Raw genomic sequence first — 18,697 nt, 5'->3', positions numbered from 1 at the left:
GCTCATATTGGTATCTGTGCCAGATAATATTTTTTATTCAAACAGATCTGTTAAGAGTTTAGAAGGCAATAGCAATGCTCATATTCAGCAATACAGACTCTATCTTTCTACTTACAAACTGTCTACCCCTGCCGTGATTGTATAGACAGGACCACGTGTACGTTTCAATAACGAGCGAGACTTGCAGGTATATTAGACATAAAGTATACATGTATTTTCAGTCAGTTGTTAAAATGTTAAGCAACAAATGAGAAACAGAGTAACAAGTTAAATGCAATACTTATATTGAACCATTACCACAGCTTGATTGAATCAGTGAAGGTCGGGTATACGTAGGAAATTTGTTCTAAACGGTATAACTTTCAGCTGTCTGTATTAGCGATATTGGCTGCAGAACTTTTTTTACAATAATTTATGCCCTTACTGCCCAGAATACGAAACATTCAATCACATAATGTGGCGTATTCTTTGACATACATAAATGTACAGGAAATGCCGAGCACAGAGTACAACTTGAAAGTGGACTGCTGAAACTCGTGTTGGTCTGTATTGATAGAAAAACTCAAAATCTCCTCTTCTTCAAATTACTACACTCCTTCATAACTTAGATTACGTGTAGGCGCTGAATAAAAATTGAAGGTGTTTTTACAACAAATGTGTACATGTGCCAAAACAATAAAACCGTTTCCAAATTTTACATTAATAAAACTTTGTGTACTTGTCGATGTTTAAAGATTTAGGGCAGAGATTAGGACAGGCACAGTGACATAAGCTTTGAAGGAGTCAGCTGTGGCTGCTGTGTTTGCTATTCATTTGTACATGAATACGTAAATGTTTTCTTGACAAATCGTTATGTATGAAGTGTATAAGACTACTTACAAATACAACCAATATACATGCAAGCAAACTGTTAATCTCTCAGAATTGAACTTTTTATAATTAAAACGAAAAAATTAAGAAAGTTAAAATTCATAGTGTGTGTTTAGTTTAGGGTGTTCAGGTGTTAGTAAATTGTTACAGACAAGATTTGACAGTCTCTGAAAATCGCAAGATTGTCTTCGTATATGTGGCATTACAGGAACCGTCGCGCACTTGATCACTACACCGTACAAACCAGGACTAGCTAAAATAGCTTCGGAGGGTTATGCTTATAATTGACGCGACCACCAGGAAATAAAAATAGTTTCTGTTAACTCCCTGGGGCCGAAATGCGACTATAGGCGTTATATTTTCTACCCCAGCGATATCCGACTATACGCGCGTTATCATGCTGATTGTGACATGTACCTGTTAATTTTTGATAATCTGGGTATTATTTCTTAGATGTTATAATTAGTGCTAATTAGTTCCCTTGTTAAAATAAGTGTTTGCCATTATACGGCCATGTAAAGACGAAATCCAATGTGTTTCGTTCATACTGTACGTATTTCAAAGGAATAAAATAATGTCGTCTGCCAAAAATCTTTCTTAAAATAAAGAAAATATTCATTATCATGCAGCTTCTGACATATCAGTTCCGTCCGATGAAATTCCATTATCAGTTAAATAAATGGTCGGAAAATGTTAAGTTTTAGAAGGCTGAAATATTCGTACACTTACATCGAATACGATACAAACTGAAAAACATGAACACAACAAAACATATTTTAAAATACAAAAACAACGTGACTACATAAACATATGATTGTAAATTTAATATTATTTCAAAGGTAAATGTATATATTACAACTTAACTGTCTCGTCGCGTGTCACAAAACGTTTGTGTACATGTATATATATACATCAAAATTAAACGAAGGCATGATCGATATTCACACAAAAACAGGTGTCAATTTTAAGTATGCTTTTGTAAATAGTCTTTGTAAATATTGTATTTCTATTCAATGGAGTTCAATGTCTTTACATGTGAAAAAGTAAACGAACCAGAATAGAATTCGTTAAAATTGTGAATACTTCGAAGTGAAAATATTTGAATATAGGTTACGGATGAAATAGGATATAAAAATATTTTTTGAAACTTTTTGTAAGTTTAGTTTAATTTATTTTAATTTAATCACCAATGATTCCCTGCATGATTTCAATTGACTGCATGCGCGTGAGATTGTGATAAGATCAGAAAACGTAAGGTGGTAATTCTTATCTCGCCGCAGCAGATATATTACGATATCGGCCTCAGGGAGTTAAGATATAGTAGCTAGAACAAGTCAAAGACGAACTTTATTCTAGACCATGGCCAAATATAAGTGCCTACTAAAAGAGAGTACATATGTACTCGGATTCAGTTTTTTCTGGTGCACTTTGGTCATTGAGTCCATTCAATATCTATGTAAGAGTTCCGCTTAAGTGCTAGGGGGCGTGAGGGATGTCGTACTTAAACATTACCTCTCATGAACAGATTCAGTCAAACGGAGTGTGCTATTATTTTCTTGGTTGCATTCTATGCCTTCAACGGATCTTCTTATAGATTTTATAAATTCTTAATCAATGTTAAACATCACAAAGCAGCAAGGAACACACGTTGTCCAGTATTCAAACCAAATGTATCAGTCACGGAACTTGCCTCAGTCACGGAACTTGCCTCGGTTACGGAACTTGCCTCAGTTACGGAATTTGTCTCAGTCACGGAACTCGCCTCAGTTATGGAATTTGTCTCAGTCACGGAACTTGTCTCAGTCACGGAACTTGCCTCAGTTATGGAATTTGTCTCAGTCACGGAACTTGTCTCAGTCACGGAACTTGCCTCAGTTACGGAACTTGTCTCAGTCACGAAACTTGCCTCAGTCACGGAACTTGCCTCAGTTACGGAATTTGTCTCAGGCACGGAACTTGTCTCACTCACGGAGCTTGCCTCAGTCACAGAACTTGCCTCAGCTCTTGCCAAGCTATTCCAAAAATCGCTAAACTTCTAAGAAATACCTTTAGATTTCGAGATGCCCTCGAAGTCGCAATTTTTCTTTTTTTTGAAGAAAAGTGATAGACATCACCCCGCAAACTTCAGACATCTCTTCGACATCCAGAACATGCGAGCTACTAGAATACATTGTATATAAAGTAACGTCTTTTATCGCTGATACAGTGTTTAAAGTGTCCGTGCTGGGAAATTGTCAAACATTATTGTCTACATAATAAGGGAAGTAACACTGTACTATTGACGACCGGCATGGATTACGGTAGTGACACTCTTGCGACACCCAGTTGTCAACAAGTCCCAAGACCTTGTTTCCACTTTAGCAAAAGGACGCCAATTTGATGTCATACTGATTGACTTCGCCAAGGCGTTCTGCAAGGTGTCATTTGAAAGAATCATTCGAAAACATGATCACTGTGGGATTAAGAGACAACAGCAAGAGATGGATCAGATCCATTCTTAGTGCTCGATCCCAACAAGTTCATGTCGAAAGTTCCGCAGGGTTGATTCTTCGGTCTCTACCAATGTCTTGCTTTGATCTCCCTGACTATATCAGATAATCCAAATCAAAATATATCCAGACATATCCAGAAAGCACACGAAAATTACCGAGTGTCATTACGATCCACTACCTACGTTCTTAATACCCCCTTCACACCTACGATTTTTTCTTACGATTCATTACGATTTGCTAACTCGTAGGCAGTCGCACGCAATCGTAAATAGCTCGTCCGTAGTCGTAAATAGCTCGGCACTACTCGCAGACGATCGCAAGCAATCGTGAACGTTGAGGTAATATTTTTGACATGTCAAAAATTTCTTACGATCGTCCGCGATTTGAATCATCGGTGAATAGCTCGGAAAGAGCTCGTAACAAGTCGTAAGTATCGTAAACAACACGTAAACCACTCGTAAGCGCTCGTAAATGTATCTTAAAGACTTTGTTTTACGATTAAATACGATGTGTTTACGAGTTCTTACGAGTTCTTTCACGATGTGGTACGAGGGGTTTACGATTTGTTACGGGCACTTTACAAGTACTTTACGAGTACTTTACGAGAACATACATATGCTTTACGATTTATGAGAGGTATAGAAGCTGCCAAATCGAACAGCTCCTTTCAGTTGCTGTCAATACGTCAAAGGAGTGAGACCTCAATCATATCTGCCAGAATGCCACCTAAAAAGGAGGTCGTCAACAAGAAGAAGAGAGCACGCTCGCCTTCGTGCAAATTTAAATTGCAAAAACATGATATTCGTAAATACTCGTATCTAACACGCAACTACTCGTAACAACTCGTAAACAAGTCGTAATGTACTCGTAAAGCCTTTGGTGAACCATGATATTCCGTAATTCACTCGCAACAGCTCGTAAATAACTCGTAAATAGCACGTAAAACGATCATATTGATCCGAAATTACTCGGAACAAATCAGTAATTTTGGTCGTAAATGCATCGTAATAACTCGGAATAAATCGCAATTTGATCGTAAACAGCTCTTAAATAGCTCGTAATTGTGGGGAATCGGTGAACTTTTACGATTTTGTGCAATCCGTCACAAATCGTAAGAAAAATCGTAGATGTGAAGGGGGTATAACGCTAATGAAAAACTCTCTGATCTTAAATGTTTACTCAAAGTAGTACATTAAAATTAAGCATTCTAAATTAATTACTTTGGTTTTATTGTTAGATGCCTGAACGTTAAGCTAGAAATGATATTCCAAACCACATTCTAACCAATGGAGTCACATGTTATGATGGAAGCGCAGTTTACAGACCCGTTCCGGCGGGATGAATGGGAACAGTTGATAATCTGGTTGCGTGATAATTTCGAGCAGGATGAACTTGAAAAAGTGATGTATTTTTACCAAGATGAGGGAAAGATGGAAACAGATGAAGAAAACAACAAGGAGAACTTGAGGCAAAAATTTTATAATACCATCGATGGTGGTTAGTATACAGAAATCACTTTAATGTTTTGCGTATTGTGTAATTTCTACGGATGTTTCTTTCCTCTCATTAATAGTTGCCACACAGTTCTAGTTACTGCCCAATAACTTTGTTGTAAATGATACAGTTCAACCCTATAGTCAATAGTATAATTATTATATGTGGATGTGTAAATGATGGATACATTAACGATGTAAAACATTGTAAGAGACAAAACAATCAAATAAAGGAACATGATTTGGTTGCCTCCTTGGAACGGTAAGTGACCACAAAAATACACTGACAATTATTTTCATATGATTTGTCAATACCAGACTTCCCACCATACAAGAAAACGATATGGTTGATTTCCCGAAAGGAGAAAATTTAACGCATTTTATTCATTTAAGATGAGGACAAACTGCAAGCAGCCCTAAAGTTACAGAATGTAATGAAAGCTCGACAACTTCACTCTGATCTGGGCGAAAACCTTGCAGACAAAATACAGGTTTTTATAGATCGTCTGAAAACATACCGCGCAAAATTCGAGGTGGAAACGAAACAAGTTTTCATTGGTAGGGACGAGGTAGTGGAACTTGTTATGAATCTCATAAATAACGACGGAGATATTTCAGGTAATGTTGAAATGTTTTATTATATTGGTAAGCCGGCAGCGGGTTGAAAAATTGTTGAAGGCCTATTTTAAACTTTTATTGTGCAGATGTATTGAGTTAATACCCGCAAAAAATCGGCTATTAGTTACTGGTGATGACTTGCTTTCAGTAGTTTTGTTTGAAAGCTTTAAGTTGAAATCAATCTTTAATATAGCATTCGTAACTTTATGGTGTTAGATATATACTTTCGTTTACAATTTCAGATTAGCTTGCTTTTAGATCTATGAAAAATGATGTTGAGATACCTATACATATATTTAGTAAAATAAAAAATATATATCAAAATCTATCACGAATGCGTTTTACACAGCTGTCGGACTATGTGGTATTGGAGGACAAGGTAAAAGTTTGCTAGCGAAGCAAGTTTGTATGAGACTAGCAGCTTCCTCTCCACCGTGGATAATTATAAAAGCGGATTTACGGTGAGTCATATCTTATTACAAACTTTATAAATATACCTTTTGTTTGAAAAAAAGCCGAGAAGTTAGTATAAATGGTACACAAATTAAAGAAAGTTACATATGTGTGTGAATGCAGTGGGAATACTTCTCCTTTTTACAAAAGAAACTCGGCAGCAATATCTCTCTCTCTCTCTCTCTCTCTCTCTGCAGTAGCATTTCCCAGATTTTGAGAAATATGATTATAACCCCATTAAAATAATACTGAATAAAGAAGCGGACGTTGGATGTTTGTCTTTCATAGTTTACTTGAATTCAAAGGTAAATTATAACCTTGTGCGGACTATTGGGGAGTCGCAACTAAACCTTTTCAGCTAGTTGGAGAAAAACGGTCACATGCACAGATTTTTCTTCCAGCTATTAAAAAGTTTAATAGGGAATAATGAATATGTACATAATTTGCATCATCAGACTATATCAATAGTTGCTCTCTTGAAGAAATTCCGTTTTATGAGCTGTTTTCTCCATTGTATTTACTTTCGTTTTAGCAATAAGCTGGCTACAGTCGACGTGATCAAGTCATTGTTGGCAGCCGACGGCGGGAACTTTCCTATGTATGGTGAACAGAAACAGTTACAGAATGTGTTGAAGCAGCGTATAAGTCAAACTGAAACGGGTAAATTCTTCAACGCACTCATACTTCGAATTACACTAATGGAAAACCTTCTAGCGTGCCTGTAGTTGTACGCCAAAATATTTTTAAACAAAACCGACGAAAATGTCAATGAATGAATAGAATAACTGGTAACATTAGTCAGTAAAGACACTTCAAGATACAAGTATTGTTTTCCTTCTGTTTATTTACACGTGAAGGAGTAAAAAACGAAAATGTACTGCTTTAAAACTATATCGGTGATAACGTGTGACATTAGTGAACACGAACTATTTCAAGTAATGCAGTTTTATTTATAGTCAGTCAAAAACTACTGTCATAGTTCTGATAGATCTATAGGTCGACTGGAATTCATTCATTTTACTAAAGTTACCTGCATTTTCTAGAGCAAATTCGAGCAATACTTGCGAATAAAATCTGGTTAAGTACTGTTATATCCAAACATATTTTCTTAACAGTTTTCTTTCCTACTTACAAATGATTATGTTAGATTTTCCTTTCTGGTTTTCAGATGTTTTGTTTTGTTTAGATGATTGTGACCATGTATTGAAGAAAGAACGATATCAGTTCATGGACTTTCTCAACAATGTTATTATGACAGCCAGTGAAAGCAAACAGAAGGTATTACTGTTGGAGAATTACTTACTTGCCTATTCATTTACCTGCTTAACCTGTTCATCCCGAACATCACCATTATCCGCCTTCTTGGTCTGTGCTGTATTTCGCCATTGCCTCGCTGCAAGATATGCGAATGATTCGTTTAAAAGGATTAGATACAGCTATGTAACTGTGTTTATTAACAGAAAAAGATATTTGTTTGGATTTAGACCAGGAAACTATTTGTGCACTTAAGACCAGTTGAAGACATTGTAGAGATAATTTAAGCATTTTGAACACAGTTTACAAGATTTGCAAGTGTGTAGTATACTTAACGTAATGTAACAAAGCAGCAACCAATGGTATATATGAAAGTTTTCAATTCCTATAGTCTGTGTCTGCTATATACATTTTCCAAGAAATTGAAAAGATAAAAGGATTATTTCCTAAGGTTAATATATTCAGACTTTGTGAAGATAAAAACTACTGAAATCCATATACCCATGTCTTTTTTACCGTCTATTTCTGTTCATGGACAGACGGTAGATTCCATTTCCACTATCATCCGTGAACATGCTCAATCAAATTGAGCCTGCAACACCTCCGTTTTTGTTGTGTTGGGCGACCTGTAGTTTTCCACCTTTTTATTCCAAATGAGCATGCGTCCGAAAAATTGAATAAAGCGTGTAAACAAGTTGTATATTATATAGGTAAGATTATTGCTGACAATGCGGGAAAAATTACAAGAACGTGGTGAGAAAGAACATAAATACACTCTCAAAATGTCAAGGAGGTTCGCGGAAGTGGAGTTACATGAGCTTGAACAGGCAGATGCCGAAGATCTATTGAGAACATGCGCGAACACCGTAAGTCTTGATTTAGTTATTGTCGAACACTGATTATACTGTGTAGAAAACGACTGTGTATGGCGTTCATTGATTGCAGCTTCGTATTATTTGATCACTCATTTCAATTTCATTAGTTCCTAGCGCATTGATATATTATAATATAAAAATCTATAGATTCTATGAATAAGTGAATAGCATTAACTAACTGTTTATTCGGGATGATTTACTTTATCACATGTTTGACGCCATGGGAGTGAAATAAAGCTATTACATAGATTTGTCATTATACTAGCGTATTTGTTTGTTTTGTTCGCTTTAAGTATAGGAGACGAATTGACTTAGTCTGTGATAGGTAAAGAAAGAAGGAATTTGATGTTTCTGTAGAAAAAGCTATCTTGTAATAAAAAGTCTTTCTACATTAAATATAGAAAATGGGTTGAATAAAATTCTTGACATGGCACGTATTTGATTATTGTATTCAACACGCTTAATAAAATCAAAATAAAAAGACACTCATGTATTATTCTCTGTTTGTGGTAGATAATATATTAATGTCTGGCAGACAACTGTGTTAATCAGTGTTTTGCAAAGAGATAGCTTTTATTTTGTTTATTTGTTGCATTTAAATGACAACCGATATTTTTCTTTAATTTATTTTTAGGATATTGACGCACATGTGGCTTCAGCAATTGTGAAAGAGTGCGCATGCTCACCACTGGCTGTGACTGTTGTTGCCGAACTTATAAAAAATGGGAAGTTTACTCCAGAAAGGCTCATGTTTAATCTGCAGATGGATAAGAAAAATGTTACAAAGGCGCTGAAGGTTGACAGTTGTATTAAAGAAGCGATAGATAACTTGGATACAAACCCCAAGAAGGCACTTGTGTATCTTTCTGTTTTCCAGTCTTCACCATTCGACCTTGAATCTGCAAGCAGAGTCATAGGACGACTTGGCAGTGAGCTGCAAGACCTGTACAACTGTCATTTGATAGAAGCAGAAGAATTGGGATCACTTAAAGATAAGAAACAAAAGATGTTGTATTCGCTGCATCCTCTTGTATTTCGCTATATTTCTGAATGGAAGAAACCAAATGAATTGAAATCTGCTTACCAAAATTTCGTTTCCCATTATGAGAAAATTGTCAGCTCTGTGGTCAAGTTATTGGAATCAAAGTACTGGAAGGGTCAGAAAAAACTGGAATCCCACAAAGTTCACATCCTGAAGTTCTATGAAATAATGTCAGAGCATCCCGAATTACTGAAAAGCCATTCGAAGAAGACCGATGACAAAGGCCTGTTAGTAAAGAAAAGGATGTCCGATCTGGCTGACATTCTACTTTCACTCGTACAAAACCGACGTATGTTTCAGGTAAACATTTATATGATACACATAAAACATCGATAAAAGAATGTGTTATTGTTATAGTGTGTTTCAAACGGTCATCAAAATATCTATTACAGAATTAAACCTTACGGATAGTAATTCTCCAAATTCAATTTGAAAGTCCATTTTAAGTTCTAGAGCATGTGTACATAGTAATAATCCTGTTCAAATTACGTACCTTTAGAAGTACACATCAGTATAAATACACATTTACTTATCTCATCTGTGATGTAGTATTACGTAATCATAAATTTGACCTTTTGGTAGCATCCTCCCTGTAAAATATTGAGAATTGTTCTACGTCATTACTTCCCAAGGTACAAAGTTTATGGCGGCTATATGGAGTCACAAACATCTGTCAGTTGGTATGCCCGTTTGTCCGTTCGTTGTGATCGCTCCGTATTTTCGAAATTTGGATGATTTACGCAACACTAGCAACAATAGCAAAAATTCGGTACCTCTTCAGGATGACGTGCAAGCTATATAGCCAAGTTCGCTAGGTCCAAGGTCCAAGTCCCATTCGGATGTCAAAAGACACATAGCTAATTTCTTATCCGCTTCATAATTTCTGATTCGCTCACTAGGTCTAAGGTCATACTTAAAGGCCAAAGATCAGATTACTAAAACTTGTGTCACACATTATTTTCATACAATAGTTTAGTTTATTTAAAGAACTTTTATTTAAAAAAGTTATAGTTGTTATTTCATGTTTCCTATTCTCTTTGAAACTGAAATGCATAATTATGACTGATATTCGCAATTAAGTATATGAACAATCGCTAAAGTTTTTTTTTTTTATTTTGAACAGTCGGAGGCAGACAGAGCTTTAAAGGCGAGAAATGTGTCTGTATACATATTCTGGATGGTAGAGAAAGCAGACGTCTTCTTGATGCTACACGACAAGGTTGATATTGCTTTGGAAATACTTGACGAACTAAGTGATAAATATCCAGGTACATAATCCTATTGTGGTAATCCTATGTATACAAACAACAGAAGGTGGTAGCTCGGAGCGTGCACGTATATATAAATTTGGCAATAGTAACATAACTTTGGAAGTACTTGACAAAACACTGATGCATACTGTGGTATACAATCCAACATTTATCAGCTGCCTGAATGAAACGTATGAAAAGACAATTACTGTACAACAGAACTCGAAACTAGTTTACTACTAAAGTCAAAAGTGTCATGCTTTTAAATCACACAAATACTTGCCCCATCACAGTCTTTTCATTATAACTGAGGCTTTTTTTACATGTTTAAACAGAATAAACATTTATAATAATTATTTTATGTTGTTTTTATGCCCCCGGCATCTACTGATGCGGGAGGCATATAGTGATCGTCCTGTCCGTCCGTTCGTCCGTCCGTACGAAGTTAACCAAATTGGACCGTTTCGTCTAGCATCAATACCCCTTACTAGAATGACTTGATACTAATGCAGATGTAACCTGAGAACATTCCTTATCTTCAGATATCACCTGACCAGTTTGACCTTGACCTCATTTTGGACTTAGGTTGCTTTTATATATAGGCCATCTTTTGGTTAACCAAATGGGACCGTTTCGTCTAGCATTAATACCCCTTACAAGAATGAATTGATAATAATACAGATGTAACCTGTGACCATTCCTCATCTTCAAACATCACCTGACCTCAGTTTGACCTTGACCTTGACCTCATTTTGGACTTAGGTTGCTTTATATGGGCCATCTCTTGGTTAACCAAATGGGACCGTTTCGTCTAGCATTAATACCGCTTACAAGAATGAATTGATACTAATACAGATGAAACCTGTGACCATTCCTCATCTTCAAACATCACCTGACCTCAGTTTGACCTTGACCTCGTTTTGGACATAGGTTGCTTTGTATCGACAAGGATGCCGCCGGGGGCATCAAGCGTTTATTGAACGCAGCTCCTTGTTTTACATTTTCAATTAACCAAATATGCAGCCGGTATAAATGCCGTCTTGTGTACTTTTCAGCGCTACGAGGTCTACATGACGAACCATTTTACCCTGGCTTTGTACATGGCTTGTTCCATAAAGTGAAGGGATTATGTCGGTGGAAGCAGCATCAACATCAAGACGCCCTTGCGCATCTACAGTTATCTATAAGGTTTTATAATCAGGTCCAACTTCAGTGCCGTCGACTGCCTGACGATAAAACTCCATACGATATCTTCGTCGCCAGAATAAAATGCTACATGGGGCAGGTGTATTTGGACAGCGGAGATTTCGGAAGAGCAGATCAGTTTCTCACAGAAGGTAGATTTTATTTGGTTAAACATACACTTTGAGAAAACCAAACACCTAGACCGGAGCTGTCGGTTTTCAGTATCGTCGAAATCTTGATTGAAATCACCGAATCATATATAATTATCACATTCTTTTTTCTTGTTGGGTTAAGAGTCACACCGACACAGTTCAGGTCATGTGGCGCATTTCTCAGCTCTAGATGTTGGAGGGAGATCCCATGTGTGCCGACGGGCATCGTTGTAGGCATAAACGGGCACTTTAGTAGAACTACCCACTCCGTAAACCGATGACTTCTAAGCCACAAGTCAGTTTTCGAAACCACACCGGTGAGGGATAAGCGGTTCGAAGGCAGCGACCTTAACCAAGACCATGCCCATTATTTGAAAAATAGCTATGTAAAGACAACATATGTACACAAAATCGCGTCACTGTTTAAATTAATTATACCGACATTTTCTTGCGTCTGTATTCCTTTTTTATCTTCGGTAAAATTTTCAAGAATATACATGTACGAATACAAATGTAATGCGTAAAACATGTGCAAATTATATACAACTACAGAAATATGACAGTCGATAAAAAAAAAATGCTCTTGCAATGGACAGTTTTATTAGCTCACCTGTCACAAAGTGACAAGGTGAGCTTTTGTGATCGTGCGGTGTCCGTCGTCCGTCCGTGCGTCCGTCCGTGCGTGCGTGCGTCCGTAAACTTTTGCTTGTGACCACTCTAGAGGTCACATTTTTCATGGGATTTTTAGCTCACCTGTCACAAAGTGACCAGGTGAGCTTTTGTGATCGCGCAGTGTCCGTCGTCCGTCGTCCGTCCGTGCGTCCGTAAACTTTTTGCTTGTGACCACTCTAGAGGTCACATTTTTTATGGGATCTTTATGAAAATTGGTCAGAATGTTCATCTTGATGATATCTAGGTCAAGTTCGAAACTGGGTCACGTGCGGTAAAAAACTAGGTCAGTAGGTCTAAAAATAGAAAAACCTTGTGACCACTCTAGAGGTCACATTTTTCATGGGATCTTCATGAAAGTTGGTCAGAATGTTCACCTTGATGATATCTAGGTCAAGTTTGAAACTGGGTCACGTGCGGTCAAAAACTAGGTCAGTAGGTCTAAAAATAGAAAAACCTTGTGACCACTCTAGAGGTCACATTTTTCATGGGATCTTTATGAAATTTGGTCAGAATGTTCATCTTGATGATATCTAGGTCAAGTTCAAAACTGGGTCACGCGTCTTTAAAAACTAGGTCAGTAGGTCTAAAAATAGAAAAACCTTGTGACCACTCTAGAGGTCACATTTTTCATGGGATCTTCATGAAAGTTGGTCAGAATGTTCATCTTGATGGTATCTAGGTCAAGTTCGAAACTGGGTTACGTGCGGTCAAAAACTAGGTCAGTAGGTCTAAAAATAGAAAAACCTTGTGACCACTCTAGAGGTCACATTTTTCATGGGATCTTTATGAAAGTTAGTCAGAATGTTCATCTTGATGATATCTAGGCCAAGTTTGAAACTGGGTCACGTGCCTTCAAAAACTAGGTCAGTAGGTCTAAAAATAGAAAAAACCTTGTGACCTCTCTAGAGGCCATATATTTCAAAAGATCTTCCTGAAAATTGGTCAGAACGTTCATCTTGATGATATCTAGGTCAGATTTGAAACTCGGTCACGTGCCGTCAAAAACTAGGTCAGTAGGTCAAATAATAGAAAAACCTTGTGACCTCTCTAAAAGCCATATTTTTCATGGGATCTGTATGAAAGTTGGTCTGAATGTTCATCTTGATGATATCTAGATCAAGTTCGAAACTGGGTCACGTGCTGTAAAAACTAGGTCAGTAGGTCTAAAAATAGAAAAAAACTTGTGACCTCTCTAGAGGCCATATATTTCATGGCATCTTCATGAAAATTGGTCAGAACGTTCACCTTGATGATATCTAGGTCAAGTTCGAAAGTGGGTCACGTGCCATCAAAAACTAGGTCAGTAGGTCAAATAATAGAAAAACCTTGTGACCACTCTAGAGGCCATATTTTTCATGGGATCTGTATGAAAGTTAATCTGAATGTTCATCTTGATGATATCTAGATCAAGTTCGAAAGTGGGTCACGTGCCATCAAAAACTAGGTCAGTAGGTCAGATAATAGAAAAACCTTGTGACCTCTCTAAAGGCCATATTTTTCATTGGATCTGTATGAAAATTGGTCTGAATGTTCATCTTGATAATATCTAGGTCAAGTTCGAAACAGGGTCATGTGTGGTCAAAAACTAGGTCAGTAGGTCTAAAAATAAAAAAAACCTTGTTACCTCTCTAGAGGCCATACTTATGAATGGATCTCCACAAAAATTGGTCAGAATGTTCACCTTGATGTTATCTATTTCAAGTTTGAAACTGGGTCACGTGCCATGAAAAACTAGGTCAGTAGGTCAAATAATTAAAAACCTTGTGACCTCTCTAGAGGCCATACTTTTCATGGGATCTGTATGAAAGTTGGTCTGAATGTTCATCTTGACGATATCTAGCAAGTCAAGTTTGAAACTGAATCAACTGCGGTCAAAAACTAGGTCAGTAGGTCTAAAATTATTAAAATCTTTTGACCTCTCTAGAGGCCATATTTTTCAATGGATCTTCATGAAAATTGATCTGAATGTTCACCTTGATAATATCTAGGTCAGTTTCGAAACTGCGTCATGTGCGGTCAAAAACTAGGCCAGTAGGTATAAAAATAGAAAAACCTTGTGACCTCTCTAGAGGCCATATTTTTCATGAGATCTTCATGAAAATTAGTGAGAATGTTCACCTTGATGATATCTAGGTAAAGTTCAAAACAGGGTCATGTACCTTCGAAAACTAGGTCAATAGATGAAATAATAGAAAAACCTAGAGACCATATTTTTCAATGGATCTTCATGAAAATTGGTCAGAATTTTTATCTTGATAATATCTAGGTCAAGTTCAAAACTGGGTCACATGAGCTCAAAAACTAGGTCACTATGTCAAATAATAGAAAAAACGATGTCATACTCAAAACTGGGTCATGTGTGAAGAGGTGAGCGATTCAGGACCATCATGGTCCTCTTGTTATGAAAGTTGGTCAGAATGTTCATCTTGATGATATCTAAGTCAAGTTCGAAACTGGGTCACGTGCCTTTAAAAACTAGGTCAGTAGGTCTAAAAATAGAAAAACCTTCTGACCTCTCTAGAGGCCATATATTTCACAAGATCTTCATGAAAATTGGTCAGAATGTTCACCTTGATGATATCTAGGTCAGGTTCGAAAGTGGGTCACGTGCCATCAAAAACTAGGTCAGCAGGTCTAAAATAAGAAAAACCTTGTGACCTTTGTAGAGGCCATATATTTCACAAGATCTTCATGAAAATTGGTCAAAAGTTCACCTTGATGATATCTAGGTCAAATTCGAAACTGGGTCACGTGCCCTCAAAAACTAGGTCAGTAGGTCAAATAATAGAAAAACCTTGTGAACTCTCTAAAGGCCACATTTTTCATGTGATCTGTATGAAAGTTGGTCTGAATGTTCATCTTGATGATATCTAGGCCAAGTTCGAAACTGGGTCACGTGCGGTCAAAAACTAGGGCAGTAGATCTAAAAATAGAAAAACCTTGTGACCTCTCTAAAGGCCATATATTTCATGAGATCTTCATGAAAATTGGTTAAAATGTTCATCTTGATGATATCTAGGTCAAGTTTGAAAGTGGGTCACGTGCCATCAAAAACTAGGTCAGTAGGTCAAATAATAGAAAAACCTTGTGACCTCTCTAGAGGCCATATTTTTCATGGGATCTGTATGAAAGTTAATCTGAATGTTCATCTTGATGATATCTAGGTCAGTTTCGAAATGGGTCACGTGCCATCAAAAACTAGGTCAGTAGGTCAAATAATAGAAAAACCTTGTGACCTCTCTTAAAGGCCATATTTTTCAAGGGATCTGTATGAAAGTTGGTCTGAATGTTCATCTTGATGATATCTAGGTCAAGTTCGAAACAGGGTCATGTGTGGTTAAAAACTAGGTCAGTAGGTCTAAAAATAGAAAAATCTTGTGACCTCTCTAGAGGCCATACTTGTGAATGGATCTCCATAAAAATTGGTCAGAATGTTCACCTTGATGATAGCTAGGTCACGTTTGAAACTGGGTCAATTGCCTTAAAAAACTAGGTCAGTAGGTCAAATAATAAAAAACCTTGTGACCTCTCTAGAGGCCATACTTTTCATGGGATCTGTATGAAAGTTGGTCTGAATGTTCATCTTAATGATATCTAGGTCAGGTTTGAAACTGGGTCAACTGCGGTCAAAAACTAGGTCAGTAGGTCTAAAATTATTAAAATCTTTTGACCTCTCTAGAGGCCATATTTTTAAATGGAACTTCATGAAAATTGATCTGAATGTTCACCTTGATGATATCTAGGTCAGCTTCGAAACTGGGTCACGTGCGGTCAAAAACTAGGCCAGTAGATATAAAAATAGAAAAACCTTGTGACCTCTCTAGAGGCCATATTTTTCATGAGATCTTCATGAAAATTAGTGAGAATGTTCACCTTGATAATATCTAGGTAAAGTTCAACACAGGGTCACGTACCTTCGAAAACTAGGTCAATAGGTCAAATAATAGAAAAACCTTGTGACCTCTCTAGAGACCATATTTTTCAATGGATCTTCTTGAAAATTGGTCAGAATTTTTATCTGAATAATAATATTAATACCTAGGTCAAGTTCAAAGCTCGGTCACATGAGCTCAAAAACTAGGTCACTATGTCAAATAATAGAAAAAACGACGTCATACTCAAAACTGGGTCATGTGGGAAGAGGTGAGCGATTCAGGACCATCATGGTCCTCTTGTAATAAGGATACGACTATGTTCAAGTTTCTTTTACTTTTACTTAGATACTAGTATTTTACTGCATTAACTGACCATATCTATGGTTACAAAAGAAACGTAATAATTTGCCGACACTTATTACATTTTACAAATTTTACAACTAATAAAAACACGCTTATTACGTTTTGTTAATAGCTCGACGAACCGTTTAATCTAGTACAAGTGTCTAGTATTATCAGAACAATGAATTATGCTAATCCGGTCATCATAAAGTGTTCGGTTTTAGGTTTTTCTCAGAGTTCTGTACTTTAAAATATTTTGTATCAATATAATCGGGCCAATTTCGGGACCATTTATCATTTATGTCGTTCGATTTTGACAAATTCCCGGGGTTTTTTTTATAGTGCACCTGTATACATAATCAATTCATAGGGCTGTAATGTAAATAACCAACTGTCGAAACTTACCTTTTGTTATTTATATTTTATATTGCTTGTTTGTTCGAGTTCACGAGGATTAAAGTATAGTACAATTTGTTACAAGAAACTAGTAGTATTTGTACAATGGTTTCATTGAGACTGCGATATCTTTACCTTGCATGAAGCGCACTCTCTTGTAAAGAGCATGGTAGAAGCAAGGACTAGGGAAGAGGATGAGCTAGCAAAGGAACTACATTGGGACATTCCAAGGTATTACTACCATTTCGCCAGAATAAAGCTGATGAAAGCAAAATCTGATGAAGAAAAACATGTCAGAGAAGAATTGCTTGATAAAGCATTGGAAGATTTAGAAAAGGGTACGTTGAATCTGATTTTTTTTTTCATAAATTATTTTCAAAAATTTGAACAATCTGTTACTTTTGTTCATAGCTGATATCTTTAGTTTTAAACAGTATTTTATTGATACAGCATATACGTACAATCAAGTTTACAATTCAAATAGTGTAATAATTTTAAGTGTCTGAAACCAAGCTTTCATTAAAAACTTTTACTTATTAATTTCCTTGAAAGTAAATATGTGATAAAGTAAGGATGTAACGAATGAATGGTTTGTGTCTAGATTCTCGTTCTTTAGGGTTTAGTTACTGAAATCAAAAATGAGGGAAAATATTTGAGAAATGCTTGCTTAGGCACACAAATTTTATGTCTTTTTAGCTCACCTGAACACAAAGTGCTTATGGTGAGCTATTGTGATCACGCTGTGTCTGTCGTCCGTCGTGCCTGCGTCGAGTCGTCCGTCGTCAACAATTGTGTTTAAACGACATCTCCTCCAAAACCATTGAAGGGATTTTGATAAAAATTGGCATGGATGTTCCTTGGATGGTCTTCTGTTAAAGTTGTTAAAACGGTTCCTATTAGTTGCACATAGGGGCCGCCAGAGCTGAAAATAGAAAAAGTCTTTAAACGACATCTCCTAAACCGATGGTCCGATTTTGAAATAATTTTACACAAGCGGTCCTTATGTCACCTTCTACCAAGTTTGTTCAAATTATACCGATTTGTCAAAAAACATGGCCGCCATAGGGCGTGGTCACTTTTCCCTATGCATGTATGTATATAGTGGAATCTTTAAAAAAATTCTTGCGGAACTGCTAGCCCGATTTTAAAATAATTTAACACAAATGGTCCTTGTGTGACCCTCTACCAAGATTGTTCAAAATATTCTGATTCGTCAAAAAACATGGCTGCCAAGGGGCGTTGCCATTTTTCCCTATATGTATATAGTTGAAACTTTAAAAATCTTCTTGTTTGAAACTGTTGGCCGGATTTTAAAATAATTTTACACAAGCGGTCCAATTGTGATCCTTTACCCAGATTATTCAAATTATACCGATTCTTCAAAAAACATGGCCGCCAGAGGGCGTGGTTACTTATCACTTTATGTATATAGTGGAAATTTAAAAAATCTTCTTGTGTGAAACTGCTAGCCTGATTTAAAAATGATTTTACACAAATGGTCCTTGTGTGACCCTTTACCAAGACTGTTCAAATTATTTTGATTCGTCAAAAATTATGGCCGCCAGGCGGCATGGACACTGTATGTATTTAGTAGAAACTTCTTCTTGTATAAAACTGTTAGCCCAAATTTAAAATAATATCACACAAATTGTCGTTTTGTGACCTTCTACAAATATTGTTCTGTTTTTGATTCCTTAATAAACATGGCCGCCGGAGGGTGTGGTCACT

General features: G+C 36.6%; 1 protein-coding gene across 7 annotated transcripts in view; it reads left to right on the top strand.

The window, feature by feature from the left end:
* Positions 1–18,697, top strand: part of LOC123548698 (uncharacterized) — a 28,734-nt gene that overhangs the window by 1,045 nt on the left and 8,992 nt on the right. For 3 of the 7 annotated variants that reach the window (XM_045336182.2, XM_045336183.2, XM_045336184.2), the window contains exons 2-12: positions 46–187; positions 4,600–4,859; positions 5,249–5,473; positions 5,823–5,934; positions 6,459–6,586; positions 7,095–7,204; positions 7,891–8,046; positions 8,690–9,397; positions 10,221–10,365; positions 11,403–11,684; positions 17,116–17,307. In XM_045336182.2, the coding sequence (XP_045192117.1) occupies positions 4,649–4,859; positions 5,249–5,473; positions 5,823–5,934; positions 6,459–6,586; positions 7,095–7,204; positions 7,891–8,046; positions 8,690–9,397; positions 10,221–10,365; positions 11,403–11,684; positions 17,116–17,307 (2,269 nt within the window). In that variant the 5' untranslated portion in view covers positions 46–187; positions 4,600–4,648. Of the gene's footprint in view, positions 1–45; positions 188–1,870; positions 2,024–4,599; positions 4,860–5,248; positions 5,474–5,822; positions 5,935–6,458; positions 6,587–7,094; positions 7,205–7,890; positions 8,047–8,689; positions 9,398–10,220; positions 10,366–11,402; positions 11,685–17,115; positions 17,308–18,697 lie in introns of those variants that run through there. The other 4 variants (XM_045336185.2, XM_045336187.2, XM_045336188.2 and 1 more) reach the window with 2 other exon arrangements.

Source organism: Mercenaria mercenaria, chromosome 6, assembly GCF_021730395.1.
Source record: "Mercenaria mercenaria strain notata chromosome 6, MADL_Memer_1, whole genome shotgun sequence".
Classification (NCBI taxonomy): domain Eukaryota; kingdom Metazoa; phylum Mollusca; class Bivalvia; order Venerida; family Veneridae; genus Mercenaria; species Mercenaria mercenaria.
Note: the sequence above shows the minus strand (reverse complement) of the source record. Positions and strands in the feature narration are given on the sequence as shown.